Source organism: Equus caballus, chromosome 9 (genome assembly GCF_041296265.1).
Source record: "Equus caballus isolate H_3958 breed thoroughbred chromosome 9, TB-T2T, whole genome shotgun sequence".
In the NCBI taxonomy this organism is placed as follows: domain Eukaryota; kingdom Metazoa; phylum Chordata; class Mammalia; order Perissodactyla; family Equidae; genus Equus; species Equus caballus.
Window position 1 is genome coordinate 64,452,154 of NC_091692.1, and position 27,147 is coordinate 64,479,300.

General features: G+C 34.2%; 1 protein-coding gene across 49 annotated transcripts in view; it reads left to right on the forward strand.

Moving 5' to 3' along the window:
• The window catches only part of RIMS2 (regulating synaptic membrane exocytosis 2), a 572,519-nt gene that overhangs the window by 425,213 nt on the left and 120,159 nt on the right, over positions 1-27,147 (forward strand). For 15 of the 49 annotated variants that reach the window (XM_070221631.1, XM_070221633.1, XM_070221628.1 and 12 more), the window contains one exon: positions 12,953-13,125. The exons of the other annotated variants lie outside the window; for them this stretch is intronic. In XM_070221631.1, coding sequence (XP_070077732.1) covers positions 12,953-13,125 — 173 coding nt within the window. The remainder of the gene's footprint in view (positions 1-12,952; positions 13,126-27,147) is intronic. 49 annotated transcript variants of the gene reach the window in all.

The following is a 27,147-nucleotide window of genomic DNA, read 5'->3' on the forward strand; positions in this document are numbered from 1 at the left end:
ACACAGGGGCAACATTTTTCTTTTACCTTAAGGAAAAAAAAATATGCATTTGTCTTTCCTTCATCAAGCCTCCAGAGTTACTGGCTTGCTAACAACTACAGGGGATACAAGGGATGAATGATATGGGTCACCAGTGGGAGAGAGATCTTGCTTTATAGAATCAAGGAGAATATGGGAAATAAGGGAGAAAGAAAATGTGATAAATAGGGCAGAAACATTCTTTCCAACTCAAATTTCATATAATCTAAAAGGATTAAGTATGGACATATAAAAATTGCAAATATAGGAATATTCAAGACAACAGAGATGTGAAAACCTATACATCTTCTGAACCAACCACGGCATTTATCACCTCCTAAAATACATATATTTTGTCTTATATGGTGATTATTTGCTTATCTTTTATGTTAAACCGTACACTTCTTGAGAATAGGGACTACATTTTATTCATCTTTGTAGTCTCTCCAATGGCAAGCACTTTGCTTTGGCTATAATAAGAACTCAATGGGATTTTTTGTGTGTGAATGAATATGGACATGGATGCTGAGAGGAAAAGATTTTAGAGGAGGTGAATGTTAAGCATTTTGTACCAAGATAAGAACTTCAGGAGATGGTATGGGTACATTATTGCATAAGAATCAGAAGCAAATTTTCTAATGGGCATATGACTATAGGTTGCTGTCTAGAGTTAATCATATTGGAAATGATACTGAGAAAGAATTAGAAGATTTGAGTTCTAATTTTGATTCTATTACATATTGACAAGACTTAGGATAAATTGCCCAATAGTCTCTATAATCCAATTTTTCTTCAGTGTACCAATTGAGGAAACTTGCTACGCAAATATATGGTACTTTGGAGGCTGCATTGAAAAAAAAAATCACTGGGGCCGGCCCAGTGGCACAGCGCTTAAGTTCACATGTTCCGCTTCTCAGTGGCCCGGGGTTCGCTGGTTCAGATCCCGGGTGCGGACATGGCAGCGCTTGGCAAAGGCCATGCTGTGGTAGGCGTCCCACATATAAAGTAGAGGAAGATGGGCATGGATGTTAGCTCAGGGCCAGTCTTCCTCAGCAAAAAAATCTTCCTCAAAAAAAAAAATCACTATGTATTAATGCTTGGGTTTTAGACAACTTCATCATTGATTAAGCAAATCATTTAATCCCATAGCCTAATCTTTAAAATTAGGTTTGAACTAGATTTTCTATGTTTCATTTCCTTCATCGAACGTTATTGTTTCATTCATTGATTCTGTAATCTCTGATCATTGTCAGGCTCTTTACTAGATATATTCTCACAAATGATTAAATCTATACACTTTTTAATTATCTTATGACATAGTAATTATGCTTTAGAGAGTAAATTTATATGTACAATGTTTTGCTTATTACTTCACATGAAATAATTAATAGCTAAATTTGAACTGACACTTAAGTCAGATCTGATTGCAATTAGGGCAGTCAACTAGGGCAGCATGGAACCATCCACACCTATAATTTCAATTTAATTCGGGTGACATAATTTGAAGATTTCTACAGTTTTGTTATGTAATAGCTTTGTTCATGAGCACAAAAATTAGTTGTAATTTTTCTTCAAATGGAAGGATTACAGATATTATTTATTAGCAAAGTAAATTTACTAATGTTTTCTTAAATGTGTAATTTTAGTTATTTCTATTTTATTAATTTTGAAGATTGTAGAATAATACTCCAGTCTGGAAATAATATAACTAACCATAAAATATATCTCATATGAGATTAGGATCTTTTGGCTGGGTGGTAACTTCAGGAGGTAGAAATATTGTATGTAAAAAGATATAGAATTCAGCCTGGCTTGTGGGAGTCCTCATAATGGTAGTTATTTTTATTATTTATTATAACATGTGAAGTAGGGATAATAAAAAATCCTTACAGTTGAACTCATTCTGATGAATGAACCAACACCCACCAGCTCAATACAGCTTCTTGACTAACAAAGAAAATGGCTATGATTTTCTGATGGGCCCTTTTCAGGTCATTTTCGTGACTAGGAATACTCACAGCAAGGCTAACAGTCTTCAGGGTCCCGTCATATAAGAACATGTTGCTTCTTAAGCTCCTTTCCATTTTCTGCCAAAAAAAAAAAAAATTACTTGATTTTTAAATGAAAAGTAAAGGAATTATTTTAGTAGGTCTTAAGACATCTTCTTATTCAAGTTAGTTTTTATGATAGTGATTTTATTATTTTAAAGTTTTATTTGTTTGAAATCCATCCAATTATAGTTATAAATAGTATTGTAGTGTTATTTTCATGCTATTTTTGTATTCTGATTATACATGTTATTTTAGTTAGAATTTTCAAAATTTCAGAAAAGTAAAATAATCTTTATTTTATAATATATACTTAAAGAAGAAAACAATATAAACATTTTGAAAAGAAATGACTTAGGTTCCAAATATGCTTGCCTAGTATCCCATTAAAAGTGAAATTATAGTTCATAAAATTTTTTTAAATGAAAAGAAATAGAAAGACTAATAGTAACAAGTTGAATAACCTTAGTCAATTTACTTAACTTCTCTGTCTCTCAATTTTCTCATCTATAAAATGAGGAAGCTGGATGACATTTTCTCTGACTGAGGTCACTTTCAGCTTTAAAATATTGTGATTTTTTGAACGACTCAGTGATGAGCAAATAACTAAAAGTATGTTTCAACACCAAATAACTTTCCTGGGCTTTTTTTCTTAAACAGAGGCTGATTATAGGGGTCCTCTTTTGTATATCTGAACATATTTTGTAAACCCAGGGGACATTTAGTAACTTTCTCTTTCCTGCACACCTGTGTTGTGTCAAGCTGATCAACTGTAATTCTGGATTCTGGTTCTGCAACATAAGAAGAAAAGAAATTGCCAGAGAAACAGTCAAACAAATAATAGAACAAAGGACTGAGTGAATGAGAAAGGAATGAAGGAAGGAAGGGATGAAGGGAGAGAGAAATGAAAAAAAGAAGAGAGAAAGATTAAAGGAAAGGAAAGAAGGAGGGAGGGAGGAAAGGATAGAGGCAGCCAAGCATAATCCTTCCAGACCGGAAGCTCATAATCGGAATTAGTGAAACACATGTACATAAGTAACGCTCACACAAAATAGGCTGTGTTAAGTAATACAATAAAAGTAAACTGTGCAAAGGGAGCCTAAGAAGAGGAATATGCATTCGGCTTGGAGAAATCTGGGCATACACTGTAGAATAATACATGAGACAGAGGACATGTCAGGCAGAGGGGAGAGCGTAAACAAATTTATAGAAGCAGATGAGCACATGCCATGTTCAAGGAACGAGTAGTAGTTCTTTAGAATGGAAATATACAAGAAATTGGGATATATATTAGGAGCTAAGAATGGAAAAGTTGGCTGGGACCAGATTGTGGAGGGCTTTGAATTACTCAGTTAAAAATCTAGAATGTAGGGGCTGGCCTGGTGGCACAGCGGTTAAGTTCGCACATTCCGCTTCTTGGTGGCCCGGGGTTTGCCGGTTGCGGACATGGCACCACTTGGCAAAAGCCATGCTGTGGTAGATATCCCATGTATAAAGTAGAGAAAGATGGGCATGGAAGTTAGCTCAGGGCCAGTCTTCCTCAGCAAAAAGAGGAGGATTGGCAGTAGTTAGCTCAGGGCTAATCGTCCTCAAAATAAAAATCTAAAATGTTCTTTACAATCATGGGCTTTGAAGATTTTTGAAGAGGTCACCAATATGAACAAATTTGTACTTTTGAAAGATAACTCTAATGGTGTACTTAAGACACATTGAAGAGGAGATTAAAGACAAGGAGTTCCAGTCAGAGGCTATTGCTGTAGTCCAACTGAGACGTAATTGTTATTCCAAAGTTTTGAGCATTGCCTCCATCCCGAGTGGTCTTAATGCAAACCCAGCTGGTGCTGCTCTGTCTTCTCACACAAGGAATAAGCATAGTGGCTCTCTTCCGGATTGTCAATATAGTGTAATTGTATCCCCCCATGGCTGAATTTGATGGGTCAGAGCAATTCTCAGGTCCTTTCAGGTATTTTAACACTTTGTGATTATTCAGGCTGTTATTTAGCCCTGATTCTCTTAGCTACAGGTACCTTGAGTTACTCTATTACTTTCTAAGGTACTAATATTTGAAAGAGAGCCCCATTTCATATCTCTAATCCATTAATTTTTGTTGTGTTTCTGCCTGCTTCAGATTCCCAGGACCTTGATCATACTGCTATGGTCTCAAGTCTTATTTCTGTTGCAACTTTTGGGCTGCCAGCTTGTCACTCAGTATCTGTAATATCTACTCCCTATATCCTATTTAAAGATATTTACAAAGGACCAAGTACCAGGAATTCTTATACCTAAGGAGAGTTTCTTTATGATAGTTCTAGCTATATCTTACAGGTTTCTAATCTGAGGGCTTGGAGGAGCATTAAGTCATAATAATGGCATAAGTGACTTAACAGTGACTCTTCTGTCTTCTGGAAAAATAATGGGCTCATTGGTTTAGACCAGCAGCAGGCATTCTGTTCTACTGTCTCTGGACGTGGATATAAATGAAATGTTATGTATATCAGGATAACAGATTGTTATTAATACATTTAAGGGTCTGGGAAGAACAGACTTTGGAAACACTTCGTGATTGAGGCAGAAATTTTAGATGACATTTGTTTGAAATAACAAAGGACATAAAAATAAATCTAAGACTCACTAAAACTATTGAAAAAGAAAAAATCTTTTAACTTACATGGATATATAAAAATCAATAAATAAGTTTTAATACATATTATCTGTAAATTTTAAAAATAATAGGTGTCTTAGATGTTGGGGAAAAGAAAATGATATATAAAATATTTGGGGGTTGGCCCCATGGCGTAGTGGTTAAATTCAGTGTGCTCTGCCTTGGCAGCCCCAGGTTCTCAGGTTTGAATTCTAGGTGTGGACCTACACCACCTGTAAACCATGCTGTGGTGGTGACCCACGTATAAAGTGGAGGAAGATTGGCACAGATGATAACTCAAGGCTAATCTTCCTCAAGCAAAAAAATAAAAATAAAAGAGGAATATTGGCAACAGATATTAGCTCAGGGCTAATCTTCCTCAGCAAAAAAAAAAAAAAAAAAAAAAAAAAAAATTGTTTCTAAACCATAAAAATTATTCCAATTTTAGTAATTATTAGTGTTACAGTGATGGATTGTTACATTCCTTGGTTTAACTTTTTTTGATGCCAATTATTAAAACTAAACCAGGTTAACAGTTTTAAGAATGAAAAAACATGAATTTCAAAATCAAGTTTGCTCTTATCCTACCCTAAGTAAATTAGGTAATCTGATGTCAAAGGACAATGCCTTATTTTTTTAATGAGATGGGGAATTGGGAACTTATGTATAGTTTTCATAGCTATTTTCAAGTCAAGATAAAGTGTTTGAGATAGCCAAATGATGAAAATTGAGTATCACAATCTACAGCTTCCTTAGTTTCATCATAGACTACACCTAATTATTGTCATGACAAATATTGACTATGTATTAAGATCTGTGATCTCATTTAAAGTTCACATCAGGCTCAGAGAAGTTAAAAGACTTGCCCAAGATTACATAGGTACCACAAGTGGGAGGGCAGTTACACATCCATATCTTTCAACTCAATATCCTATGGTTATTATGATATACTGCCTCTAATCATCAAAATTAGATGACTACATTATGGTTTTCATTGATATTGTTGGTTAAAGAATGTGCCCTTATACCATGAAGTCAGAAAATATTTTTCTGTCACAGAATAGGATGTGTGGTATATCAGTCGGTTTTGCATTCAGATGTTCATAGCAAAACACCTGAAAAAATTGTCTGAATAAATAAGGGAACTTTTTTTTCACAAATAAGGGATTCGAACAGCAGCTCAGGGCTGGTCCTACTGTTTAAGCAGCCAAGTTCCCTGTTTTTAGACCTTGCTTTCCTGCTCCCTGTTCTTAGAGTAAGGAATTCTATCTAAACAAAATTATCTTAGAGTTCATCCCCATTGTCAGTGAATTCGTACATTGAATTTGATGTACCTGCAAAACAGCATATGGGAGATGTTCTGTTAGCATCTGGAGATACAGGTCTGAAGCTTGGGAGACAGGTGAAGGCAAAAGATGAGGATTTGTTAGTCATTAAATGGTGGTTAAAATGAATAGATAATGGATTAGATCATCCTGGAGGAATATGTAGAGTGAAAAGTAAAGAGGGCTAGATTGAAATTTGGAGAAAATATAATTTAAAATCAGATTAGGGAAAGCAAAGCCAGTGAAGGAGATTAAGAAAGATAGTCAGGGAGATGGAGGAGAAACCATGAGTGACATTATCTGGGAAGCCATTATGGAAAAGTTTCAGGAAGAGAGAGGATTTCAGCAATACTAGATGTAATAGCAAAACCAAGAAAGAAGAAAACTGAAAAGACACTACTGCTTGGTAAATAGAATGTTATTGGTGGATTTTGTTTGTTTGTTTGTTTGTTTTTTAGAGCAGTTTCAGTAAATGGTAGACGAGAATGGGTGAAGAGTTATGGATTCTGAGGCGGAAAGTGGTAAATAGATTTGTTAAGGGCAAAAGTATGAGCTGTGCTGCTACTTGAGCTCTCTAAACCTGGGATTTTAACTGCAGAAGTGGCATTTCCATCTCTGAAAATTGTGAGGAATCGATGGAAGTAGATAAAGGATGATGTTTCTCAAGGAGCAGCTGATAACTAACAGACATAGAGTTCCCATAGAGCCAAGCCTTTGGGAAAGTTGTAATTGACTACTAGCAATAATTTCTTCTTTACCAACTCCAGGAAAAATGATTAACCTTATAAATTTCCTTCAGACCAAAAGACAGTTGGCTCTTTAGTAAGTCTTGGCGTATAGGCTAATTGCTACCCTTTCTACGATTATGGTTTTTCACCTTAAGCTCTTCTTGCTATTCCATCTTTCATACATTTCTGGATGAGTAATTTACAGATATATCTTATTGTCCCTTACTCATTGTCTCCTAACAAGTCTTAGTGAATCCTACAAACAGTGCATATATTCCTAAACCCCACACCCAGAGGTATGCACCGACTCTGTGTTCACTGATTACTTGGTAACTTGAAACCAGCTGTGATGGGAGTATTTATCCTTCAGAAATCAGCAAACTCTAAATCAGAACTTTTTCCCCTTGGATAGCTAGTTGTTAAACATATACCAGCACACTACTGCTTATAGCCACCACAGAGAATGAAAGGATTAGGTGACTAAACTCTATTCAACTATCATCACAGTATTTTCTACTCTGATTTGATACTTCATACTGGAGATAATACTCCAATATATAGCCCAGATAAAACAACAATTGCATTCATTTTGACTTATTAAACATTCATTGAGTTCCTACTACCTACCAGGCACTGATCTAGATAATGGGTATGCTAAAATAAATAAGACAGTCATTATCCTCAGGGAGCTTATAATCTAGCAGGATAGATAGATAGATAAGACAGAGAAAGAGAGAGAGATACACATGATAAAACTATAAGAAAGGCGCGAATAAAGTAGTTTAGCAATACTCAAGACAGTGATTGATTTTTCTTGAGGAATTAAGATAGACTTTTCTAGGTGGGATTTCATTTGCAGAATATTGTTAACAAGGCTGAATCTTAAATTAACCCTCAATTTTCGTGGCCTTTCCTCGTCTTCTCCCTCCCAAGGAGAGAACTTATCGTACAAAACCCTCTTTAGGAATTCTATCTAAACAAAATTATCTCTGACAAACAGATTTTTGCACGGTGCAATATTCGAATCAGGTACTGATTTGAGAAAAAATTATCTGGAAGTGTCTCCTCAGAGAGAGAGCACCTGCAATTGTGCTTCTACCAGAAGACAACAGCTACTCTCTTTGAATTATGCTAGGAAATAAAAAAACAATGGTGAAAATGAGAGCTTCTTCTTGCTCACTTGATTATTTAATTGACTCCAGTGCTAAGACTCCCTCTGCTCTGTTCTTGTCTCCTCTCCACCCCCAGGCTGATACCAAGAACCCAGCCCAGAACTTCAGCCTCTCCTCTCTCTTCCACAGAGTGTTTACCCTAATTTTTTTCCCATCTTTTGATCTATTCATTGTGCTTTCTCTCTGAATATGATGGATATTTCTCCAAGTACTTCTTAATGGCATGAAACTTATTTTCCTTCAGACTTGGGCTTTCATACTGCCCAGTATTTTGCAATAATCAATTCTTGGACTAGAGTTTTAGACAAATTGCAGTTTTCTGGTAAGATTTATTAAGTTGAAGACACAAAAAGCTTAAGGGAACTGTCATAATCTCACCCCCATTTTTTTGTCTGGGAAGTTCATGTACAAAACTCAAACAACCTGAGGTGCTGAGGTGCTATAGAGAAATCAAACTAGGAAATTACCTAATATCAAGTGAGTATACTGGAGAAAATGAAAATTATATTTTACAAATTTGAATTCACTTTTCTCTCAGGAATATTATTTTAAAATTTTAATAATAACTCTTTTTTCAACAGGGCCTTGCAGATATGCTGTTACGTTCCACTAATGTTAGATAAGGAGAGCATTAACTTTTCCAGACCACTTAGGAACTCTTTAGAGTGTGGAACATCCTGAAGAATAATAATTTCCTGTAAATTTTTCTAGTTCATGATCTAATTAATAGTAATGTACAAAACATCAGAATGTTGTCGGGAAAAGCTTCCTTACTCTCTTCCAAGATTTTAATGATCTCCAATCAGAGCACAGTTTTCAGCCGAGATGGCCTAGTCCTATGCAATAAGTCCTCTGTGTTTTTGTTCCATTGAAAAGAATGATGAACATACTCATTGTTCCTCTGTCAGCTGTAGACTAATATGTGCTAATTGTTTAAAACATTGTTTATTGTATAATCCCAAGACAACCCCTAAATCATTTCCTAAATAAGTGAGCTCATTTATTCACATTCATAACTCATTTCCTTGGTATAATAATTTAGCTCCTTCTACCTCACTGTTTATATAACTTTTGTTTACTGTACTTTAGGAAAAGCAAAAATATGCTTATGAAAAGCAAAAAAAAAATAAACCCTTTAAAAGGTAAATTCCAGTATTGGGTCATTTATTAGTTTGATTTCTCGGTTTTTTCCTGAGTTGTATATATGAAGATGTTATATTCTACATATGTTCAAAATATGTTCTTCTGAACTTTTATTTATAAAAATATTTTTCTATTATTTCTTACTTTCCAAATTTCTCATTCTGTTTATCCTGTGTCTATTTGTAATGGAAACCTGGTCTATATCCCAAAGGTAAACATGCTCAGTTGCTCAGAAGTAGACAGAGAAATGCTCTTGGTACAAGTTTTGAGTAGATAGCAGAATCATCATCAAACTAGAGCTTTTTGCTAATTTTATTTTTTCTTTATATAAACTACCCCACTCAGTGTCTTTTTATTTAATCACCTGCCTTTGGCTCTGGAAATGAGCAACTGCGATGTGTTAAGCACACTATTGTGTATTGTAAATATATTAGTTCTCTTACTCTTCATACGAATCCTTAAAATGAGATTTATCCTTATTTTACTGGTCTGAAAACTAAACCTCAGAGTTTAAATTATTAAAGTAAAGTGAATCTTTGACTCTTAGGTGCTAAGAGAGTTAAAAGATAGGGGAGATACTGTCCTGACCTTTAGGACAGGGTTTGAAAATTAAACCTGAACACACACACACACCCCCCCCTATAACAAGAGGTAGCATGTGATGAATTATATAAAAGGCATGAAACAATACTATGTGGAATCTTATCTTTCTTGAATTTTGCATATCCAAAATCTTACCTCGGCAAACTAGATTATCCGAAAGGTGTTAGCCAAAGGTATGTGCCATGTATACCATATGTGTTTAAAAAAAAACAATTCTTAAGCCTTAGGCTAGCCTGTGTGCACCTATGAATCATTGCAACAAGCTCAAAAGTCACGATGACCTTAAGAGACAAGGCTAGAGTATGCGAAGTCATAATCGTAAGTACTCAAATTCACAAGTCAAGTAAGCAGTTAGGATTCAGAAATGAAGGTGAAGCAAATCAGACAAGAACCAGGCAAGGAGACATGGGATACACAGGTGCCAGGCAGCTTTGGATATTGGGATAAAGTACCAGAGACAAAAACTTTAAATGAGGCATCTTCTATGTCAGCCAAGAAGTCTTTCCTGCTGAGATGAAGCTATTCCTCATCCTGCAGTTGGGAATCAGGAATTCCCTATAAGGTGGAGATATGGATGAAGCTGACCCAGTGAGGAAGGTGAGGCCTGAGGACATACTAGGAATCAGTGGAAAACTTTGGTTTAATATTTAAATTTTGTTTTATAAACATATTTTCTGAAACAAATGTATTGGATATACGTAGACATAATTGTTTTTATTATATCTTAGAGCAGTCCTAAAATAATATGTTTAATGTTGGGTATTTCTACCTAATATTTATTGCATAATAAGCCAGTATTCAGCTACTGTCTAATCTAATCATCACCATCATCATTGTCGTCATTGTCATTTATCAAACGCTGTTTATGTGTCAGATATTGTGCTAAGTGCTTTACATATATTATCTTATTTTGTCCTTGCAGCAAACCTGCGAGATGGGCACCCTTGTTATCCACATTTTAACAGATAAGAAGCTAGAACTCATAGAAGCAGTTGGCCCATGATCGCAAACCTAAAAATTTATGTAGCCAGGACTCAGACCAACGATTCAGTCTCACTTCAGAACGTGCTCTCTTAATGATTACATTATTACCCCACTACCTCCTAGAGTTAAAAATTATAGTTTTTCATTTGAATCTAGATGATATGATAATCATGTGAACAAAAGCAAAGAAAAAATATAATGTCAAAACTGCTTTTCTATTCAACAATGAGTTATTTTAAAAGGTATAATATCAGACGGCTTCTTTTTGGATTATAAATTATAAGAATGAGAAAGATAAAGTCCCCCAAATACAGTATAGTATCTATTGAAGGGTTTAATAGTCCTGAAAATTTTCTTGAAACATCCATTTTTCACATAAAGGAAATGTCCAAAAAAAATAAATAAAATAAAAGACTTCCATTTATGCCATGGCTTGAAATCAAATTTACTTTTAATAAATTTGACAAAACATATATAAATATACAATATATTATATATGTACGTGTGCAGATATTCTCTTAACCCTTACTGGCTAACATAGATAATATTGGATCCACCCATTGAAATGCTATTCGAGGCAATGGCTGAAGACATTGTCATTTAAAGTAAGTTGTTTCCAATATTTTTAAGTGACTTTTGTTTAAAAAAGATATCATGGGCTAACCGTTCTCCAAATAAATCCACTGTAAATAAACAACCTTCCTTTTAAAATCAACATGAGGATTCTATTTACAAAGATATTTCTTGAAAAAAAGGCAGTGATTTTTCGAAGAATTTATTTGTATTCTTTTTGATAATTGAGAATTTAATTTATCCATTAAAGTAAAAAGTTAACATGGGCTAAGAAAGGTCAATATCTCACCTAATTTGAATATATATTTCTAGATTAAAGATTGATTATTAAAATTTTAGCGAGACAGAAATAATTCTTTTATTTTACATTTGAAGAAAAGGATTAATTATTAACTCAAAAATATATAGCAAGATACTGGGAGATCCTGGGGAAAAAAAAACAGATCATTTGAAGCTGATCAAATGTTTATACTACACCCTGTTACCATTCATTTTATCTTAGCCAAAATGTTTATATCTGTCTAATATTTGCAGTGAATTGTTATTCATACAGGACTGCTTATTAGGTAATGATTCTTCAAGTCACAGTAAATGTTTTATATAAGACAATCATCTTTCTAAGGCTTTATGAAATTTGCCAGTATCTGTGATTAGAAAAATCTCCATTACAAAATTGATTAGGTAAGGATGTTTCAGCATTATGTTTGAAGTACGGCCAAACAAAGAAAAATCTATTAGCAGATATTGTCCAGTAATAACCATCAGGTAGTAATGAAACAGGTAGTAATACTGGCTGCATTTATTTATATTATGCCACATACTAGACATGTGTTATTTCCAATTATCAAAACAACCATGCAAGGAAGATATTATTATCCTTATTATTTTATAAACAGTCTTTTAAAGATTAAATAATTTGCTCAAGTTTACCCAGCTAGTAAGTTTTCCTTACTCTAGATGTTCCAAACTCCAAAGTCTATTCTTTTTTACATCTCAAATGTCATTAACATACAGCATTTATGATGGTTTTCAATTTACCATAATATTTGAACACCTGGAACACCCTGCACCCTGGCTGTGCCAGATAACTATCTGATTATTTCAATTCCAGGAAGTTGAAACTATTGTAAATAACAATGACTTTTTCTAGTATTTCTAGGATTCATCAAAATTCCAGCAACCATTCAGAAATTAAACTTTCTCTTTTCTCTTGGCTTTTCTAAAAAAAGTTAGTGTTTTAATAATTAGATTTTGTATTATCTCTAGGTTTTCAGTGAAGCATAATGGATTAAAGAGAAAATTGATGGCTGCTAAAATTGGTTTTTATAAGTTACAACTGCAACTTTATCATATTTTTTTCCAAATTTTGCTAAGGAATAAAATATTTTACTTCCTAATATCAAGCCAAATAAACATTTATTTCCCAGATTTTACCTAAATGTTCTTCCCTGAGGCCATTGCTGTTGTGAAACTATTTTAATGGCCTTCATTGGGGTGTGGTTAAAATGCTCTAATTGCCTCTGCTAAAAACAAAGGTCTCATATAAGTTGAATTTTTCTTTTAGGATAATTGCCATTCACTTTTGTTTTATATGCAACTGAGTGGGGTTTTGCAGTATCCTCTGTGGACAATTAAAGTGCTGAAATAGGAGAAGTTCATAATTGCTTTGTGTGGTAATACTGACAACTTCTGCGTATTTGTCAATCTGTGTTAACAGTATCGTTCAGGATGGGATCCTCATAGAGGGGCAGATAATATTTCCACTAAATCTTCGGACAGTGATGTAAGTGATATATCTGCGGTTTCAAGGACTAGTAGTGCTTCTCGTTTCAGCAGCACAAGCTACATGTCTGTCCAATCAGAACGGCCAAGAGGAAACAAGAAAATCAGGTGAGTGAGGGGACTTGAGTAGGAAGTTCTTCTAAATATGTTTTAGGAGGTCTTTATTTTTCATAGATAAACATGAAAGCCTTTATTTCTAAAAAGTTAATATATGTCAATAAGAACTTTGGTATATATTACTTTTTATTTTATTTTGATCTGCATTTCAAACTTCTTACACAGAAAAGTTTTATAGAAATAACGATTTTCTTACTAGATTACTTGAAATAGTCGTTAGTTATTTTTTCATGTTTGCTATTTAAAACGTAATTCTGTTATTATATATTTACTGAAATTAAAGTAGTAGTTTAGTGAAGATTTGAATTACTTAATGTTCCAAGCAATGTGAAAAATAATATTTTGGAGGGTTTTTTTTTTGCTAGCTGAATACATTTCAGTGATTCAGAAAACATAAGAATATTACTTTTTTAGTAGGATGTTCTTCCATCCTCCTGGAACTTTTATAAGTGTGTGGAAAAAGTCCTCAGCTTCTCAAGAAAATTTCTAAATCTAATATATGTCAGTATAATTTACATTTATCACATGACCTATAGATTTTATGGGCACTTGAGATAGATTATTTTTTCACTCCTATTGGATCAAAAAGTCTATAATGGAAAGACCACAACTATTTTCCATGCAAGTTTTGTAACAGGAAAATACAACTTAAAAACAATTATGGTTAAGTGTTGCTTATCCACTGCTTCTCTGGTATAACTGGAAAAAAGTTTTCAATGTTTAAAAGATGTAAATTTTATTTATGTTTTAGTAGTTCTCATTACCTTTCTGTTTAATTTCTTATGCATTTTTTCTTGACTTTTTCTTTCTCTTTTGTGTTTATTTGCATGCCTTCAATTTGTGTTGCTTTCAAAGGCCAAAGGGAATAGCAGAGGGAGGGAAAGAAGGGGATCAGCATGAAGAGATAGTTCATGAGGAGGAAGAGGTAAAGGAAGAGAGAACTAATGAGAATGGGGAAGAGAAAGAGATTACAAAAACGTGTAATAAAGAGAGATCCAGAGAGTCAGGAGACGAGGGAAAAACACAAGACGTACCTGAGCAAGGGAAAGAAAAGGAACAGTGGGATAAAAAGGATTTGCAAAGACGATTCTCACAAGATGATGACAGGTAAAATATGCTTATTTTTGTAGACATTTCCCATTAGTAATGTAGTCTTTTTTCCCTACTCCTAAAAACTATTTTGCCATTTACATTTGGTTTGTTTTCTTGTGTTTTATCTATTTAGCTTCTAATGCAACTAATTAATGTGTTGGCAAATTATCAAATAGATTGATTTATTTATCTAAAATATTATCCTTAATTTTATCCAGTACCTCTGAGAGTCTGATATGGTTTTCAAGTTCTTTATGATCAGCTGAATCCAGCTTAAATTTCTCTTTAGTTCCTTTAGCATGAATTACTGTATATCTTCCCCATTTGTAGAGTCAAAACCTTTAAAATGAGGTTCTGAAGGGGCTGAAAAAATTTAGCCTACTTTATAAGAAATATTACATACTGGAAATGAATTTTAAAAATAAATAGCGAAATAGCTAGCAAAAAGTCAGCTTTATTCAGTCTCTGGCTCCCTTGCCTCTTAGTTTTCTGGTGGGTTCTAGTGCACTTTTGAGTGCTGAGGAAGATCGGGAAGCAGCAACAGTGCTCTTTGATACTCTGAAAGCAAAGGGTAGATGCCCCAGGGCTTACATATGGGTAAACGTATTGGGTTAGGCACCTCTTGAAATCCACTTAGCTAGAGAAACTGCCAGAGAAGGAAATTTGAACAGAGAAAGACAGGGAAAAACACAAGCAGCAAGGCATAAAAACAAGTATGTTTCCATTTTCATAACGTAAGACTCTAAGTAAATCTGTATGAAAGTCGAATCAGCACAAGTGTGCAGAAGGACTTCATCCTTCTGCCTGAGGAGATGAAATTTCTCTAATTACATTTATCTGAGATGGAGAATTGCAAATCCTGTACATTTTGTAGGAATTGTGTTTTCTAATAGTTAGTCCAGAATTTGATTTTGTGTCAGTACAAAGTCTGCTTGATAGGCACACCCTATTATAAGCCAAATTTTGCATTATTATATCTAAACCCAATCTCAGTTTGTGGTTTACTCATAATTAATGAGAAAGATAATTGGGACAGATGTTTATCCCTTGGATATACAATTCAGTGGTTTAGTCTCTGATACCTCACTTTTTGTCTCAGGTTGGTGTGTTTAATGTATCTGTGCTCTATGAAAGTTCCTGTGTAACAGACTTTAAACCTAAAGATGAACCTTAAGTTAGGCATATTTTGTGATTTTAATTTAAACTAGTAAGTTCAAGTCTATTTTCATTTTTTATCTAACTGTCGATAATTATATTAGTTTATTAATAAAGACAAGTTTTTTTTTGCTTGTTGGGCACAGGATCATTTCATCATTAATTCACAAAGAAAAGGTTTCCCAGCTTTCCTTGGAAAGAGACATAGAGTTTCCTTTCTTCCAAAAGCAGAACAAAATGTGTCCCTAATGTGTTTTCTTTTGTATCTACTGTATATAAATGAGAGCACATGAGTCCATTGGTGTTTGCCTGGAGCCCAAAGCCTACGCTAACATCCCCGACTTGGTGGACAGAGGTTTAGAGCAGATTATAACCTTAAGTTCCCAGTTTTTAATATTACTTTCTTCATTATGTTCTTCAGGAAAAGAACACATTATTTTACAGGGAGAGGGAAAGATGGTATATTCCTAGCAATTTGAGTCATCAAGGCACTCTGCTTAGCTTAAGTAGCAATAAGAATACTTCTGGAACTGTAAACTAAAGAAGCCCAGGCTGATCTCTCCAGGAAATATATATTTCATAACATGGCAAGAAGTGTCAACTGCAATTATTTGTTGAAGAAAATGTTGGTATCATTAACTAATTATTGCAACATAGGATCTTGAATTTGCTTTCATTTCTTAGAGTAAAACTAACAATCTTTATTCTGAGAGAAAATATGTCTGATTACTACCAGTAACCTTTTCTTGATAGTTGATTAACACAATCATAGATTAAACACTAAAAACAACTTATATGCTTATAACAGAATTACTGGAAATAATTTTATTCCATGAGATACCATAGACATTTTATGCTTTTCACTTGTAATCCAAGTTTTATAAATGAAAAAAAATTTCTGACTTCAGATTTTAAGCATTTGTAGCAATGCTAGTACCTAAAATTAACACAGTGACTATAATGAACAAAATCCATTATAGTTGCTCTTTTCATTACAGTAATTGGATCTCATTTGTGTGATACAGAATTATGCTGTTTGAGTTACAGTAAGTTACATCAAAGTATGTCTTCTAAATGCACAAGTAGAAAATGACTAGCAAAAAGTAAATTCAAAAAAGTTCATTAAGTATTTGAATATAATATTTTTTCTATGTTGATTAATAAATAATATATTCATATTTAACTATTTATATTTACGCACATATGTAGGTCTGGTAAAATGCTCCTATATCATTAATGATGATATGGTAAACTCTAGAAAATGCAAAATTACATTTGCCCTTTAAAATATTTTTTCTCACTCTCTATATGTGTATATTTTAAATTTTATATCTATTTACATTTCCTGATTATATACCAAATTATATGGTAAGCTGGCCCAGAAAGGAGAAGTCGTTCATTCAACCAATATTTACTTAGAAGGTTTCTCAGGCACTGTACTAAGAACTGGGGATAGAAACGAAATTAACGTTTCCAAACTCTAAGCCTGAGAGTGAAGCAGTTTCTTAGCTTTGTGTGGATGGATGTTTAAGGAGAGCTCCACTTCCAAAAACTGTTATCAAGATACCTGAACAAATTTACAAGGATATTTGACAGAAGAATTTGGCGCAGAAAGGGGAGAGCTTAAGCAAATCCACAATGGAAAATAGAAAAAACGAATACTGAAAAGTACAGTTTTGTTGAAACCAATAATGTTGGTAGCTTTGAGATCAAACTAGACTCATTCCTTCTTCCAGCTTCTGTTCTGGACACATAAGACGAAAGAAAATATATAAGAAACTTATTCTCTATAAATTTTTAGTTCTCATGAATTTCTATAAATGCTATGAAATTAGAACTTCTCTTTTTAAAGAGAATGTCCTTGAGTAAGGAAAATTTTTAAAGGAAAACGATGACATCAGTTCAAATTTTCAAGAATAGCTGTTTTTAAGAGGCGTAGGCCAGCTGAATTATCTAGCAAAAATGTTTCTATAATCTTTAGAAAGGCAAGCTGAGTAATTGTTAATGAAATATTTATTGCTGCTAACAAATTAGTTTTAGATCAGAGTTAAAATGTGAAAACACATTTTCATGACTATGCAATATAGCTTGATGCATACATCATATGTATTCTTGTCTGTCCCAGGGACATAGCAAACTCAGCATGTAAAAGTAATTCATCATACCTCTCACCGAACAAACAACTAAAATTAATAGCCTGCTCCTCCTTCGGTGCTCTCTTCTTCAGCGCATGGCAACCGTATCCTCACACTTGCCCAAACCAGAAACGTGGGCATCACTTTTTACTAGTCCTTCTCCACTGAGTACAATTCCCTCCCTCTAATCACCAAGTCTTATTGCTTCTAACGCTTATCACTGAAATATGTCTGTGTCTCCATAACCCTCTTTCTACTTCCATAATTTAAGCTATCTCTTATGAAGATTAGTTTAGTAGCAATTCTTATTTTTAAAAATAATACCCCATAAATCTGAGTTCAATATGATAATAGCATAAAAAATGAGTAGTCAATTTCTCTGAAGTAGTTTATTTGTGAATTGTATTCTTTAAAAGGATGAATTTTATGCTGTGTGAATTACATATTTTTTAAAATCCTCAAAATAAAGTCTCTGTAAAAAGCAAAAAAAGAACTTTATAATCTCTGGTGCTTCTTCAGTAAATATTGTGAGAATAGTGGTGATAAAATGCAAAAGATGTTTTGTTTAGAGTTTAGTTTGTCAAACATCTTTTCTTCTATTCCAGTACTCTTTAAGAGCCACCTTTCCCTAAAATGTTCACTCATCTCTCTCTCTTTTTTTAATTCTTGCATACATTTTTTAACATCACCAGGGTACTAATGATGAATAAAACACACTTTTTCTCAAGAAAAAGTGATGATTTTCTTTCCTTTTTTTACAGTCTGACATTTATCCTTTGCACATAAATATAATTGTTGCCTAAAACTGTGAACTTTCCTTATATATTGAAGGTTCTCAGTTAATAACTAGATGGGCTATTCTCATAAAAATTTAGGAAAATTACTTGATTAAATATTGATTCTCCATCATATTATTTTCCATGTGTGGTAGAGTGTGCTTGTGACTTCACAGTCTCTATATGGGGCCGCTGAAAGTGGGAGATTTGAGATTTAATCGTGTATGTGGTTTGAAGAGAAGGAACATTTGAAGATAGAGTACTGTGAAGGCATAGCTACTAGCATGAGAACCTGAAGATAGAGGAAGGATTGGCATCGGAAGCATAGGTAGATGGATTGACTCAAACCAGAGGAAAGATGGATATGAAGATAGTTATTTGTTAGACAGGGAATTGGGGAGTTTGTTGTCACTGCCTGATGGCCTTAATTTTCTCAAACACATAAGAGGCAATAATAGAAGAGTTTGGAATTTGAATTAGATGTTTGATCTGAAGATTTGGAATAACCACTGAAGAAAATAGGAAAAGTAGCTGACCAAGGATAAATTAAAGGGCTAATGAATACTTTCATAAATCCATGTGAGGGTTGGAGATGAACGACTTTGAGACACACCAACGTGGAAGAGCAGAGTGATCTTTTCTAGTGGCACTTAGCCAATCCAAGTGTCAAAACAGAGAAGTCAGATAGTAACATTTGTTGTGAGTGGGAGTTTTGTTGGATAGGGTTGTTGGAAAAATACCACTGGAAAGAAATTGAGGATGCTTGTGTAAATGTCAATGCTAGATAAGAAGGAAGAAAAGTTCACAGAGGAACTGATAGAGTAGGAGAATATAGAAAAAAATCCAAGAATTGTAAAACTGTATGATAAAGTGAAAAGGCAAGGTTAGGGTGCTGGAAGGGTAAGAGAATTTTTTTTTTTTTTGGATTGTATTTTTTTTTAATTTTTATTTTTTTCGGATGTACATCATATTTCAAATTCTGTATACATTACATCATGTTCACCACCCGAACACTAATTATAGTGCATCCCCTCACATGTGACCCTAATCACCCCTTTTGCCCTCCCCCCTCCCCCCTTCCCCAATGGTAACCACCAGTCCAATCTCCAATGCTATGTTTTTTTTTTTTTTGTCGTTTTTATCTTCTACTTATGAGTGAGATCATATGGTATTTGACTTTCGCCGTCTGACTTATTTCACTCAGCATAATACCCTCAAGGTCCATCCATGTTGTCACAAATGGCCGGATTTCATCATTTCTTATGGCTGAGTAGTAGTCCATCGTGTATAAATACCACATCTTCTTTATCCATTTGTCCCTTGATGGGCACCTAGGTTGCTTCCAAGTCTTGGCTATTGTGTATAATGCCGCAATGTACATAGGGGTGCAAGTATCTTTATGCCTTTGTGTTTTCAAGTTCTTTGGATAAATACCCAGCAGTGGAATAGCTGGATCATATGGTAGATCTATCCTTAATTTTCTGAGGATACTCCAAACTGCTTTCCATAGTGGCTGCACCAGTTTGCACTGCCACCAGCAGTGAACAAGGGAGAGGGTGTGGAGGGTAAGAGATTTTACTTAGAGTATGGCATTGAAATTTAAGATTTTCTTGTGGAGCTGTTCCATTAGTTGACAAATTCTAAGACATGAGTGGGTATTGGAACGATTAGAGTAGAGTGAATGAAAAGAATAAATATGAAACTAACTGGAGATATGTAGGTTTTGGCATTATGGAGCAGTTGGTTAGTCTTCTTAATGAATACTTAAGTCTCATAGGATTATGATAGATTGAGAATTGAAAAGAAGACTAAGCCAGCTCAGTGAATAAGTCAGGGACCATGAGGTCATCAGATGATAGGAAGAAAGGAGGAAAAAAGGAGAAGTTTATGTTGGCATAGCCAAAAATCATAAGCTGTAAAGAAATTTAAACTTTTAAAGAAAAGTAGAAGAGAAATATTCAAGGAAAAGTAACCAGTAGTCAGAAATACACAGCCTGTGAAGAAGGATAAGTACATGTGACTGGAGAGGACTTCAGGGGAAGCAGTGTGTTTAAGGCAGCACCAGGTTTTGTTAAGGCGAGACATAGATTGAGTGTTTCATTGAAGAAAAAAGGGTTAAGAATGAGTAGTAAGGGTATAACTTTGTAATAGAGCCAAGTGGCTTTCATTGTGCTGTTGGTGTCATCACACTTTCAGGGTGGTCTTTCCAGCAAACTCGTAGTATTTCTACTTCAATACCACATTGATATATTCTTTGACATGAAATTGGAGATCAGTGTTAATTAAAGTTTACTCCCACCCACATCTTACATAAATTTTAAAGGACATACAATTTAATTGACTTTGTAATGTAATCATTATTAGCAATTTCTGTTAATTTGTATTTCTGTAGTGACTTATTCTATCCTGTTATCAAACAGAAAATCTTATTCAGAGATGCCTGCACAGATTCATTTGTTTTGATGAACCAATTTCATTATGGATAAAATAGCAATTTAGGATTATATATATTTAAAATATCTATCAGCATTCATTTATATATTGAACTTTTGTTTTCTGGTATTACCACTCTTGATCAATATATAGGTAAATAATGTTTCTATAGACTTGTCTGCTATAATGGGTAAAATTCATACTTATACAAATGATATATATATTTACATTTATACATACATATACATTATTTTAAAAATTTTTATTTTTTCCTTTTTCTCCCCAAAGTCCCCCGTTACATAGTTGTATATTCTTGGTTGTGGGTCCTTCTAGTTGTGGCATGTGGGACGCTGCCTCAGCGTAGTTTGATGAGCAGTGCCATGTCCACGCCCAGGATTCGAACCAACGAAACACTGGGCCGCCTGCAGCAGAGTGCCCAAAGTTAACCACTTGGCCACGGGGCCAGCCCATATACATACATATACATTTATATTTATACAAATTTATTACAAATAAATGTTTAAAAAAGCATAAATGTGAATTATGCTGAATTATGAATTTCCCCACTGGTTGTACGTTAGAGAGTAAAATAAGTTTAGTATGAAAGTAGAGAAATACTTCAATTGGAATGATTTCTACTGTACAAAATAATAGCAGTAGAAAAAACTGCTACAGTAGCTTCCATCATATTCAATATTTATTTTTACAAGCCAATAAGGACAATTAATCTACAGCTATTATTCTAAACTAAATGCACTGTTCTGACCAGTGACTCCTAATAGAACTACAAGTATCCCTCATAATGAACAAATTTAACATATAGAAGTTTTGTTTTTATAGAAATAAAAGTAAGGTCAAGTTTGAAGTCAAAGAATTTTCGTGCATGAGTATTATTGGGTTAAATGCCATTATATTAATATGGAGCAGTACTACTGTAGTGTGGCTTCATTTTCAAATTCTGATTCTGCATGTAGAAAAATGGGATCTAAGCTTAGAGAAGCGAAGTCAGGAAAGCAAAATTCACAAACACCTGGCCTGAACCTTAATGACAGTTTAGAACTTTAATGACACAATTCCAGTCTTTATTTTTTAGACTGATCTCGACTTGCATCTCTCACACATGCTGACCCTTCTCCTTGCAGGCTCTTGCATTTATTCTTTTGTATGCATGTTCACATTGATTCTTGGGCCTAAAGTGTAGTTTTTTTCTTTCTCTTTATGAGTAGAGTACCTACCCATCCTTCAATGCTCAAGTCAAATATAAATTCCTATAAACACCTTCTCTTCTCTTCTTTCACTATTTCTCTAATATTCTTTTACACTAACAGTTTCTCTTGGGGCACTCATTTTTCTCAGAACCCTGTGATATGGTTACTTGAGTCTATGTTTAATCTACCATGGTTGACCATTAGTTGGCATTTTGAAGATAGGGTATCTATCATTTTTATCTTTTTATTATCTTAACTTCCATATCGACAATACCTCACATATAGTAGGCAGTCAATAAAAGTTTGTGTGTGAATATATGAATAAGTGAGATTGTAATAAAACAGTGAAGGTTTAAAGGTGTGACGAGCTTCCAACATAGTGCTTCTGGCATGGGGCTATACCCAGTTATGCTCATCTCAATCTTCTTTGACAAAAGTTTTTGAATAGTCCAGAAGGTCATTTTTTTCCAATGAACATAAACCTCCCATTTATTTCAGAAATCAGTGGAATTTACTTCATAGAAATTTGTTTTATGACTCACACATATTCCATTTAGGAAAGATTTGGTTGGTTGGTTGGTTTTCTGATTTGATGTATGATGAATAGTAATTTCTCTCATCTTTGTACCTTTCAATAGGATTTTAGAATTCATTTTACGCTATTATTTTGGGGCACATTAAGTTGGTATGTGTTTGTCTAATCTTTAGATACTGCGTAATGAACTCTTTTATTATCTTTTCTTATATGCTTTTCTCCCACCCTTGTTAGACTTCATACAGGATTTTTACATATTAAATAATGATGATTATTTGGGGATGGCAAAAATAAGAAAATTTGTAAATCAGTGTGCTGAGACTTTCAAAATATTTTGAATAGGTGATAAACAGGATTTAATATTGAAGGTGTCTGAAGACAACTGTGTATTTTCAGGACGCTATGAATTAACCAACTTTGTTTTACTGTTTATCATGAAGGATGAATTACTGCCTTACGTGGTCTGCTTGTCATGTTTAGAGACTTAGCCTTCCAGTCTGGCACACTCGGGCTTTGTCTGGCTTGCTTTGCAAAGTTGTGAATAAGATCTTGATGCCATGTTACACTGACTCATAGTAAGCATAATATCACTTATCATCATCCAAAATTTATTTTTAGTGATGTAATAAATAATGCCTCAGTCCTCCAGAAACATGCATGAGAGATAATATAGCATAACGGTTAAAAGTTAGCTCTAGATTCAGACAGAACTGGCTTGAATCCTGGTTCCCCCAGTTCCTAACCGTGTAAACTGGGGCAAATAAAAACCACTTTTTTCATCTATATAGTGGGGATAATAATAACTTTCTCACAGGGTTGTCATGAAAATTCAATAAGATTATATCTTTAAAGCTCTTAACACCATTCCTGGCACATGATAAGCATTTGATAAATGGTAGAGATGGATAAAGAAAGAAAAGGGAAAATTAATTTATAAAATTCTCACCTTCTGTTAGCTTTTTAGAATTGCATATTTCCTAGAAAGTTTCCTATAAAATTTTGCCATATGGCAATTCAGAATAAGATAGATCCATCTTATATTTTGTACAAGAGAAAATAATTTCTGAAATACCAAAAATATTTCATTATAAGATACTTTTGCAAAGTAAGACGGTAGAGATTCTGGAAAATGTTTATAAGGTTTGTTTCATAGTTTGATGTGGTTGACCTTTAATGGTTTTGGAATTAAAATTGTTTTATTCCTTATATTACCTTCATTTACTCAGCAGGTCTTTTTGCACATCTTCCGTATGCCAGATCCTATGCTAAAACAGGCAGAATAGTGGTTAACAAGACCGAGTCCCTTCCCTCAAAGAGCTGAAAGTCTAGAGAGGACAGGGAGAAGTAAATCAGTGATTACAATATAAAGCGAAAGTGTAAAAAGTAATTGTAACATGCTGATTCAATAATAATATTTCCCCTTTGTAAAACGTGTTAATGAACCGCTGAATATATCGTTTAGAACTCTCTACTAACTTTGAAGTGCAGGTGTATGGAAAATTGAAGTTATAAGAGGTTATCTAAATTGCCCAATATTAAGTAATTTAAGTGCCAAAATATTGATAGAAATCATACCTTTAGACATCAAAGTTCAGTGTTCTTCCTACTTCACTATAGAATGCCTTTAGAATAAATAAACTGAGACCAGAACAGACAAATGACTGTATCAGCATTGTAGGAGCTAGGAAAACATTCTCAGAAGAAAATTCATGATTTCTTATACCTCTAACCATTAAATAGTCTTTTTCTGAATTAATAGCTTAAGAACATATTTGAGAAGCTTTGTTAAACAGTTGATCTTAACTCTGATGCAAACCAAGCATGACACTTTTAAAATATAAAAAATACAATAATTAAAACATTATATATATTGCACTTTTAGGTTCTCCTGTTCCTTTTAATCTTTCTGCCATGTAAATCTGAAAGGATCGCTAGCTAAAATTAATCAGTGAGGTAAGAATATGAAGTATAAGGGGCCAGCCCGGTGGTGCAGCAGTTAAGTTCACACATTCCACTTCGGCAGCCCCGGGGTTCACCGGTTCAGATCCTGAGTGCAGACATGGCACCGCTTGGCAAGCCATGCTGTGGTAGGTGTCCCACATAAAGTAGAGGAAGATTGGCACAGATGTTAGCTCAGGGCCAGTCTTCCTCAGCAAAAAGAGGAGGGTTGGCAGCAGTTAACTCAGGGCTAATCTTCCTCAAAAAAAAAAAAAAAAGAATATGAAGTATGAATACTTAGAAATAACAAAATTGAAATTTTAAATCAGTGCTTTCTAAGTCTATTTCCAGAAAATTAATCCCATGAGCTGATGCTTAAAAATAAATGTTTTTATGGTCAATAAATTTGGGAACTACTACACATCCTTCAAGATTCATAGCATACATCAGCGCTCTGAGAAGTCTCATAATAAAATTGTGTGGGTTTTTTTGACAATAGTGACAATTTATGAAGTGTTTATTAAATGCTGAATACTACACTCCTTACATTATCTTTATTATTTTATTATTTTATTTTTTATTTTATTGCAGTAACATTGGTTTATAACATTATATAAATTTTGGATGTACATCATTATATTTCAATTTCTGGGTAGACTATATCAAGTTCACCACCCAAAGACTAATTACAATCCATCACCTTACACATGTGCCTAATCATCCCTTTCACACTCCCCCCAGTGCCCCTTCCCCTATAGTAAGCACCAATCCAATCTCTGTCTCTATGTATTTGTTTGTTGTTGTTTTTATCTTCTATATGTGAGTGAGATCATATGGTATTTAACTTTCTTCCTGATTTATTTCACTTGGTGTAAACCCTCAAGGTCCATCCATGTTGTCACAAATGGCCAGATTTCATACTTTTTTATGGCTGAGTAGTATTCCATTGTGCATATATACCACATCTTCTTTATCCATTTGTCCCTTGATGGGCACCTAGGTTGCTTCCAACTCTTGGCTATTGTGAATAATGCTGTGATGAACATAGGGGTGCATTTATCTTTATGCATTCATGTTCTTTGATATACACCCCCCAGTGGAATAGCTGGATTATATGGTAGTTCTTTACTCTCAGTTTTTTGAGGAATCTCCACACTGTTCTCCATAGCAGCTGCACCAGTTTGGATTCTCATCAGTAGTGTATGAGCATTCCCTTTTCTCCACATCCTCTCCAACACTTGTTGTTTCCTGTCTCGTTAATTATAGCTATTCTGACAGATGTAAGGTGATATCTCATTGTAATTTTGACTTGCATTTCCCTGATAATTAGTGATATTGAGCATCTTTGCATGTGCCTGTTGGCCGTCTGTATATCTTCTTTGGGGAAATGTCTGTTCAGATCCTTTAAACTTTTTTGGGGGGAAGAAGATTGGACCTGAGGTAACATCTGTTGCCAATCTTCCTCTTTTTGCTTGAGGAAGATTGTTGCTGAGCTAACATCTGTGCCAATCTTCCTCTACTTTATGTGGGATGCTGCCACAGCATGGCTTGACAAGCAATGCTAGGTCTGTGCCCAGGATCTGAACACATGAACCCCAAGCCACCAAAGCAGAGTGCAAAAATTTAACCACTATGCCACTGGGCCAGCCCTGCTCATTTTTTAACTGGGTTGTTAGTTTTTTTCTTGTTGAGCTGTGTGAATTCTTTATATATTTTGTATATTATCTCCTTATCAGGTATATGGTTTGCATATATCTTCTCCCAATTCTTAGGTTGTCTTTTAATTTTGTTGATGGTTTCCTTTGCTGTGCAGACGACTTTTTAGTTTGGTATAGTTCCATTTGTTTACTTTTTCTGTTGTTTCCCTTGCCCAGTCAGACATGGTATTTGAAAATATGCTGCTAAGACCGATGTTGAAGAGCATATTGCCTGTGTTTTCTTCTAGAAGGTTCATGAGTTCAGGTCTTACATTCAGGTCTTTGTAATTTTGAGTTAATTTCTGTGTATGGTATAAGATAATGGTCCACTTTCATTCTTTTGCATGTGACGGTCCAGTTTTCCCACCACCATTTATTGAAGAGACTTTCCTTTCTCCATTGTATGTTCTTGACTCCCTTGTTGAAAATTAGCTGTCCATAGGTGTGTGGATTTATTTCCAGCCTCTTGATTCTGTTCCATTGATCTGTGTGTCTGTTTTTGTGCCAGTACCACAATGTTTTGATTACTCTATCTTTGTAGTATATTTTGAACTCAGGGAATGTGATACCTCCAGCTTTGTCCTTTTTTCTAAGGATGCCCTTGGCAATTTGGAGTCTTTTGTTGTTCTATACACATTTTAGGATTCTTTGTTCAATTTCTGTAAAAAATGTCATTGGAACTTTGATAGAGATTGCATTGAATCGATAGATTGCTTTAGGAAATAAGGACATTTTAACTATGTTAATTCTTCCAACCCAAGAGCATGGAATATCTTTCCATTTCTTTGTGTCTTCTTCACTGTCTTTCCATAATGTTTTATAGTTTTCAGTGTACAGGTCTTTCACCTCTTTGATTAAGTTTATTCCTAGGTATTTTATGCTTTTTGTTGCAATTGTAAATGAGATTATGCTCTTCATTTCTCTTTCTGCTACTTCGTTGTTAGTGTATAGAAATGCAACTGATTTTTTATGTTGCTTTTGTATCCTGCAACTAGACTGTATTCACTTATTATTTCTAAATGTTTTTTGGTGAATTCTTTAGGT